The sequence below is a fragment of the Monoraphidium neglectum genome, assembly GCF_000611645.1.
Source record: "Monoraphidium neglectum strain SAG 48.87 unplaced genomic scaffold scaffold00155, whole genome shotgun sequence".
NCBI classification, from domain to species: Eukaryota; Viridiplantae; Chlorophyta; class Chlorophyceae; order Sphaeropleales; family Selenastraceae; genus Monoraphidium; species Monoraphidium neglectum.
In genome coordinates, this window is record NW_014013473.1 from 4,126 (window position 1) to 12,453 (window position 8,328).

The following is an 8,328-nucleotide window of genomic DNA, read 5'->3' on the forward strand; positions in this document are numbered from 1 at the left end:
CCGCCGCTGCCGGCGCATTCTCGGTGGCTCCGGGGCAGCGGTGGCGGCGGCGGCGGCGGCGCTGGGGGCGGGAGCGGGGCCGGGAGCGGCGGCGGGGCGACGAGTGGGGGCGCGTCCGATTCCAGCAGGGCGGACAGCGTCATGATGGGCAACCACGTCGTCCAACTGGAGCGGGAGCGGCGGAGGGCCGAGCGCGCCAAGGCGCGGCTGGCGCGGGAGCTGGCGGCGAGCTACGGGCTCAAGGCTTATAAGAGTGAGGGCTCATGGGGCCGCGCGGCCGCCCCCCGCCACGCTAGCTGACTGGATCGGGCCACGCGCGAAACCATTTGGCCGCACTCAGCATCGCTTGGATTTGCGTCTGGCCCGATCTGGCCCACGTGGCGGGGGGCGCACGTGCAGGCGCTAGCAAGGAGGCAGGCGTTGCAGAATTAACAACCGGCTTCATGCTCCTCAAATCGCCACATGTTTCTGGCCAAAGCCTCAACCCGCCCAACCAACCACAACTGCTGCTCCTTTGCTGCACCGCCCGCCAACGTGCAGCCTTCATGCACCAGCATGACTACAGGGAGGCAGCTTCCCTGCGGCGCCTCCCCACTCCCACAGACCAGGACATAAAGGCCTGGGAGGACAGGGCGCGGCGACAGGCCAGCGGCAGGCGGCGCAGCGGCGTTGGGAGCGGGAGCAGGAATGCTACAGGCAGCGGCGGCGGCGGCGCCGGCAGCGGCGGCTCGGCGGGCGCCGGGTCAGGGGCCAGCCGCAGTACACGCAGCACCGGGAGCTTCAACGACGGCGGCGGCGGGGACAGCGGCAGCAGTGGCAAAGGCGCGACAGAGGGGGCTGCCGCCAAGGTGGGAGCGGGTGGCGCCCACACTGGCGACAGCAGCGGCCTGCACAGGCCGCCCCACGTGCCGAGGCTGGCGCTGGGCGCCCTCGTGGCGGCGGCCAGCGGCCAGCCGGACCTGCCTGCGCTGCTGCTCGCAAGCAGCGGCGGCAGTGGGGGCGCTGCACGCAGTGGGGCGGGCGCCGCGTTGGCTGAGGAGCAGGTGCCCCTTGACGGCGAGGGGCGCTCGACGCTCGAGGCGCTGCTGACCGGGCGCCTCGCTCGCGTGGCCTCTGGGATGCATCGCAGCGCCGAGGAGGTTCACAGTGGCGGCGCAGCCGCTGCGGCGGCCTCGGCGCGCTTGGGGCCGCTCCTGGCCGTGAGCGGCTTTGTGACAAGCATGCTGGACTCATTGCCCGTCGGCGGCGGCGGCGGCGGCGGCTGCAGCTGCAGAAGCTTCCCAGGCGCCAGCTCGAACGGCGGCGGCTGGCGGACGAGCCGCCTGGGTACAAGTTCCGGCGGCCTCGGCAGCGGGTTTGGCGGCTGCGGCAGCGCCTGTGGCAGCGGCGGCGGCTTCCGGGGTGGCAGCAGCTGCGGCGGGGCCGCCATGGGCATTGCCGGCTTGGAGCGTGGCTCTGGCCGGCGCAGCGGCGCAGGAGAGGGTGAGGGCAGCTGCGCCGGCGGCCGTGTCTCTGGGTGCCTGCTGGTCGGGCCTTCAGGCGCCGGCACGTTTGCCCGACCACCGCCCACCGTGCAGGCTTGCGGCAGCACAGGCGAGCTGCATTCTGCGCTGCAGCTGCTCAGCAGCTCCGGCGGCACTGGTTCGGCCGCCGCTGCGGTGTCGAGCATCGGCGGCAGCCGCGTGCCGTTTGCGGTCGTGGATTGGGGCAGCGGCCGCCGGCTGCAGGCTGAGGAGGACACAGTGGCGCTGCAGCTGCTGGTCGGGATGTGTGAAGGCAGCGGCGGCGGCAGCAGCTGCAGTGCAGCTGTCAGCAAGACCAGCACGCAGCATGGCACCCACCATGCCAGGGCTCAGGCCGGGTGCGTTGCACACAGCGGCATGCGGTCAAGACAAAAGAAAATCTTTGAGGGGCTTTCTACCGACGGCGCCAGAGAACACTTCGTGCCTTTACATGCCAGTGGTGGTTTTGGATCCGCGGCAGGCGCCACCATCTGCGACGACGGGTTTGAGGGGCCCCTCAGCTACAGGCTGACTGGGCGTCAGGCGCCTCGCGCAGTGGCGGGCGTCCAGCCGCCGCCGTGACGTCATGCGGCCACACGCAGTGGTGTTTACTGATACACCAAGACTGGGGTGTAAAGTATGTTGCAGACGGGCTTGCAGATCCTGGTGTCTCTACTTTGAATGCCACGTGTGTGGCTAGATACAGCTGACTGTCATTCGGGTCGGTGATCAAGTTCCCCGCATCTTGATGTCGTTGGATGACAGCTCCATCTGTCCCAGCAGTACAGTACAAAATGCGTTGTTACACACTGCATGTGATGCAGTGCATGACAACGCAGAGCGCAGGAGGAAAGCGCACGTGCAGCATTTGTCGACACTGGCGCATGCGCAGGACACATCTAGGAGCGCTCCCATCCAAACATCATGCGGTGGCGCAACTGTGGCTCAAGGAGGACAAAATAAATCATGATTCAGGGATGAAAAATTATGGGCGCCAGGCGTGGCACGCAACAAGTGGTTGAGAGTACGGCGGCCATAGTCACAAAATTTGCACAACAACAAAGCAGAAGCTGCAGGGGCAGGGGCCACAGATGAAACACATATTACACCTGCAAGGCAACGCTGCTTGAACAACATCACTGCTGCTGCTGCTGCTGCTGCTCCCGCTGCTCTTCTGCCGCCTGCTGAGCCTGCTGCTTTTCTGCCGCCTGCTGAGCCTGCTGCTTTTCTGCCGCCTGCTGAGCCTGCTGCGGCTGAGCCTGCTGCGGCTGCGCCTGCTGTTTCTGCTGGTGCTCCTTGCACTCCTTCTTGTGCGCCGGCCAGGCTGCCCTGGCGCACTCTTCGCCGCAGTACCTGCAGCGAGCAGGGGAGTCAGGGGCACGACTTTACCGTTGATTGATCAGCATCAACGAAGCCGGCCTGATGTCAACCTGTCAGGTTCACACTAGAACGCGGCCGTCCTTCACACCTTCAAGTCAACATGCCAATGATGATGGCAGGTGGTGGTTAACGCGCCATATAAACCCGTGTCCCATGCTGATACCCTTACTCATCCCCCAGCACCCCAGCGCACCTGACTTTGCGGCAACCTGCGCAGGCCTTGGGCGCCCGCCCCAGCTGCGCCTCTGTCTGGCCGCAAACTGAGCACGACCTGATAAGCTTCCCTTTCTGCTGAGGAGACGGTGCAGGCGCCGCCTGCTGTGACGTACTGGCACCGGCCGACCCCGCTGCCTCGTCGCTGCTGCTGCAACCACCACTGCTGGCCGCGGCGCCGCGGCCTACACCGGCATCCTCTCCGGCGTTGTCGCCGCTGCCATCGCCGCCGCCCTTGCCCGAGCCAGAATCACCTGCACTAGCCCTCCGGCTCGCGTCGAACGCGGCCAGCCCCGCCGCACCCTCCCACGCGACGGCCTTGTCTGGCGCGCGCGCGAGCACGCTCATCCAGCGCCGCAGCTCCGCCCGAGCGCCCGACCCGCCGGGTTTGCCGCTGCAAGCGGCGGTGCAGCCGCTGCCCTCCGATGCGTCGCAAGGATACTCCACCGTTTGCTGATTTGTCATCAACTTGACCAGCTTCAGCCCTGACTCCACAACTGCCGCGTCCCCGCAGGTGCCCACGAACGCACCGACGCCCCGCAGCAGCCCTGGGTGGCGTGCAAGCGTTGACACAACATAAACCGGGGAGACGGCCATCACTCCCAGCGCCTTCGCGGCGCGTGCGGTGCTGCGCGCCCCAGCGAGTGCCGAGGAAACGAGGTCGAGCGCCCAACAGGGCGCGGCAGCCGGGGGTGAGGGGCCCCCGTCAGGGGTGCGGCTGGCCGCCGCCTCCCCGGCCAGCTTGATGGCGGCGACCGACGCCCACATGGCAGCCACCCATGCTGCGTCACGCTCGAGGCTTTGGAGCACGTCCGATAGGGTGCCCCCGTCGGCTGCGCCGTCAGTGGCGGCGGCGAAGGCTGCGGCGACGGCAGCGGCGGCGCGCAGGGCGTCCGGGGCGCCGAGTTGCAGCAGCGTGGCGTTGGTGGCTGGTGTCAAGGGCAAACACATCATCATGCTCGCCCTCCTGCGCAGGGAATGCGTTTAGCAAGCTGGGGCTTGGCATCTGGGGCTTAGCATCCGGCAACCGCAGGAGAGCGGCCACCAACATGGCAGCACAGTAACACCCTGTTCAAGCAACTCGGCACACGGGTCCCCTGCCCACCGCCGCCGGGCTGTGCGCTGAGCCGCAGGCGGCGGGCGCGTCAGGCGGCAGAGGGCGCCCGCTCCCCTCTTGGAGCGCGCTGCCCCGGCTCACGTTGTGAGTTCCCAGTCCGTTTTGCGCAGCGCCGAGACCGCGACAGGAGCCATCAGGGGGACCGACCACACACCAGCGCCGGCCCCGATGAAGCGGAAGGCGAGCAGGCACACATCCGAGTCCGCCGACGCCGCGGCGCGCACAACCTCGGCCAAGAGCCCAGGGTCGCCCAGGCTTCCGCCACCGCCGCCGCTCTCGGCGCTGCCGGCACCGCCGCCGCCGCCGCCGCCGCCACGGCGGTGCTCGCCTCCGTCACGCGGCGGCGCCACCGCGGGCGCGCCTGTGCAGCGCTGTAGCTTCAGCAGCAGCCTCAGTCCCGCTTCGGCGCGGGCGCCGCTGAGCAGCGCGCGCCTCAGCGCGCCTACCACTCCTGCGTTTGCGGCGACTTCCGCGGCGGCGAGCTCGTTCTGGCACAGACAAGTAAGCCCGTTGACAATCAACGAGAAGTCCTTGTCGTCCGCGGGGTCTTCGGAAGCGAGCAGCCGCCCCGCCGCGCCCGCGACGCGCCGCAGCGCCCCGCGCGCCCCTGCCTCGGCGGCGCCGCGCGCCATGTCCTCCGGGGCCACGTGGAGCTGCACGAGCCGCAGCCAGGCGCTGAGCGCGACCAGCGCGAACGCGTCGACGCCCGCGGCGGCGATCAGGCCGGGCAGTGCCCCCGGCTGGCGCGCGACCTCTGAGGCGGCGGCGCTGTCGGTGGGCGGCGTGGCGTGCAGTATCTTCCACAGCAGGCCGGTCGCAAGATTGCGCTGGTGTTCGTCGTTGCCGCCCAGCAGCCGGCCCACTGCGGCGGGGACACCGGGCGCCTGCTCGCCAGCAAGCGCGGGTAGGATGCGCAGGCGCCGGCCGAGTGAGCAGGGTGGGTGCGATGAGCGCGTCTCCAGAGCAGCGTCGCGCGTGGCAGGGTGCAGGGGGGCGCGCGCTCCTCTGGGAGTCTGCTTTACCGCCCGCAGATGTAGCAGGCACGCGGCGCGCTGGGGGCGGGGGAGGGCTGGGCGGCGGGGGACGCTGAAGCCGCTAGGGCAGCCGGAGGGTGCTGACGGCGCGACCTGTAACCCACCTTTGCTATGGCTGTGTCGAATTGGTGCTGCTCTTGCTCCGTGAGGGCTTCCAACATGACCGCAAACACGCACGGCAGCGCCGCCAATACGCGCAAGCGCAGCGCCGCGTCGTGGCTGGCGATCCCGCGCACGAGGGCAGCGGCGGGGCCGGCGGCGCGGCAGACCTGCCAAGCAAACCGGCTTTCGTCGTCGCCTTCTGCCATCAAGCAGGCGCACGTGGCACGGGCGGCAACTTCGTAGGCCCGCTCGGACACCGGGCTGCTGAGGTGGCGCAGTAGCTCGTCAAAAGCGGCGGCGCTGATCGACTGCACGCCCCCTGGGAAGCGGCGCAGCGCTGCGGCCAGACGCACGGCCGCCGCGTCGGCCTGGGCGAGATCTTGTGCCTCCAGGGCGCTCAAGAGGGCTGACAGCTGCCCTGTCACGTTCGAGCGTGCCATTTTTGAATTGGCACGCTGCCCGGCACCGACGGTGCGCAGGCAGTTCGCAGTTGCCACACGACTTGTCGTGTGGTAACTATTGCTTAAATCGCGTCATGACGATATCCCATGACAGGGTTTGAAACAGTGGGGCTCGGCTGTTGGGTGGCGGGTGACGAGGTGAGTGGCGCCAGCCATCAAGTCACATGCGGCACGCTCAAAGATGACAACGTACCGGTCTAATGATCCTGAAGCATTTGCACTTTTGGCAAGAGGTGTGTGAGACCACAGAGCCACCCGCTCGCACCAGCCTGCATCCTCGCGCTTGCATGGAACTGGGGGTCCTGACGTCCTGTGCCACCGCTGTTGCTGGCCAGCGGTCCTTGTGTGTCTGTGGCGTCGCTGCCAATGTGCAAACAACCTTTGTAGCCGATCAGCACAACCCGAATCGAGTGGGCATTTCCTCTGATCACATGGGCGCCAGCACCCAGACGATTGCATACTGTCGACGTCATCCCACATGTCTCGGGCTCCACGGTCCAAGCGCCTCTCTCTCGACGCTTGCCATTTGAGAATTGCCTTTATCTGCCATGATGGCGGCCCTTGAGGCAGTGCCGCTGGGCCTCGCTGATGTTATGGTGACCTGCACCCCTGTAAGTCCTTTAGGGTTGGGTCAACATGACGGGCGGCCAGGGCCAGGCGAGTGGTCAGCTTACAACCTGACATCTCTTCACACGACCCTAATCAGTACATGTTTTCGGTACACGTCATATTGAAAGCTTGACTGCAGCGCGGCAGTGCGCGGCTCGGGGCCTTGAACCCCCTTGGTTGGGTCCTGACTGCCACGGTTTCAAGCGCCGGCTGACGCAGCTGCTACCAGGTGGGCAACAGTATTGGCCTTTGCATGCAAGGGTGGCCGCACTTGCAACTTATTCAGCAATGCGGCATACTTCAGAGAGCTGCAGTACAGGAAGAGCGTGTTGTCAGGGTAAAGTGGCCTCAGTGAAAACATGAAATGGCGACCTTGAAGGCAACACCCCATCAGTCACGAAGTCATTATTCAGCGACCTCGCCAATCACACGTCTTCAACGCACACGCACGCACGTTGACTCTATCGGATCACCTAGTATACATTACTGACACTCGGCTCGGAACGCATCACGCGCAAATACACGACAGACCTCGTGACCTGCATACCAGATCTCGCTGTGTTTCACGAGCATAACCATAACAATAGGACGCGCTGCAATTCTGTAGCTGCGATCGCAGACTTGCGTCGTTATGTCGCTGGCGGCCCATCAAGCCTCTCTGCAGTGGAGCGCATGCCGTTGCAATGCACTCCCGCAGCTGTCACGAGGGATGAGGCGTGCTTCATCAAGCTCGCGGGTCTCGCGGCCTACCAGTAGCAGCCACGCCGTCGCCCGGCGACGCCGCGCAGGTGCGCGACATTCTGCACGACGCATGCCCGCCCAGCCGCTGCGCCGAGCGCTTGCCGACTGGCCAGCCACTTGCGGTGAGCACCATGCGACGCGGCCGTCCTGCAGGCGGGGCGGTGCGCGTGCTGGCGCTGGACGCCGCGCAGCCGTTTGACTTTGAGCATCGGGCGCGGCAGAAGCTGGCCAAGGAGCAGCAGCTGACAGTCGGCATCGTCGGCTTTGGGACATTTGGCCAGTTCATCGCCAAGCGGATGGTGCTGGCCGGCCACAGGTGCGCCAAGTGATAGCACAGCGGCAGGCAGAGGCGGCTGGCGTGTGCTGCTGCAGCATGGGCTGGCGCGACTCCCTCCGCGTCGGCAGGCCACCCCCCGGGCTGGCGAGGGCGGGTTCATGAATGCAATGGCGACCCCAGCAGCGCGCGGATGCGGTGCTGCGCAACCCATGGCGGCCGCACCACCTAATGCCATAAGCACACCTGTGCGAGGTAGCAGCAGGGGGCGTGCCGCTGCGCGACCGTCGGACGCCCAACGGCAGCGCGACAGCAGCAGAAAGGCCGCGCCTGTGACTCATCGCTGCCCTTTGCAAATGGGTGGCCGACACTATCCCTTCGACAACCGCCGCAGGGTGCTGGCCACCAGCCGCAGCCCCTACCAAATGCAGGCACGGTCAATCGGGGTTGATTTCTACCAGGTGGGAGGCTACAGCAGCTGGGTGCTGAGGTGGAGGGGGGCCTAAGCAGCAGGCCTTGATCAGGGGGCGGGGGGCAGCACCTGCTTGGCCCGGCTCGGTGCGCAGGCCTCTGCCTTGGTACTGCTCATGGACTTTGCAGGTGCAGTCCTGCCGGCAAGGATGTGCCAGTTTTGTCGCCCCCGTTGCCCTAAATGCAATGCCAGCTCGCGGCCTCTCCTGCGCGAAGTTGCATCCCTTGCCATGCTCATTGCACACTTGTTTTCTTGCATCAACAACACACACACCTGAGTAATGCATTTATACCCTCGCACGCGCGCGCGCACGCATGCATGCACACACGCGCGCGCACACACACACACACACACGCACACGCACACGCACACACACACACACACACACACACACTCATACGCACACACACACACACACACACG

General features: G+C 66.7%; 2 protein-coding genes across 2 annotated transcripts in view; one reads left to right on the forward strand and one right to left on the reverse strand.

The window, feature by feature from the left end:
- Positions 1-2,638: 2,638 nt before the first annotated feature.
- On the reverse strand, positions 2,639-5,788 carry MNEG_1532 (hypothetical protein; the record flags this gene model as incomplete). The annotated part of the gene is made up of 4 exons (XM_014049980.1): positions 2,639-2,855; positions 3,076-4,062; positions 4,294-5,096; positions 5,351-5,788. The coding sequence occupies 4 exons, from the start codon at positions 5,786-5,788 to the stop codon at positions 2,639-2,641; spliced, it is 2,445 nt and encodes an 814-aa protein (XP_013905434.1).
- A 1,502-nt stretch (positions 5,789-7,290) lies between these two features.
- The window catches only part of MNEG_1533 (Arogenate dehydrogenase 2), a gene marked incomplete at both ends in the record, with an annotated part of 3,841 nt that continues 2,803 nt past the window's right edge, over positions 7,291-8,328 (forward strand). The window contains 2 exons of the mRNA XM_014049981.1: positions 7,291-7,475; positions 7,828-7,894. Of these exons, the coding sequence (XP_013905435.1) occupies positions 7,291-7,475; positions 7,828-7,894 (252 nt within the window). The remainder of the gene's footprint in view (positions 7,476-7,827; positions 7,895-8,328) is intronic.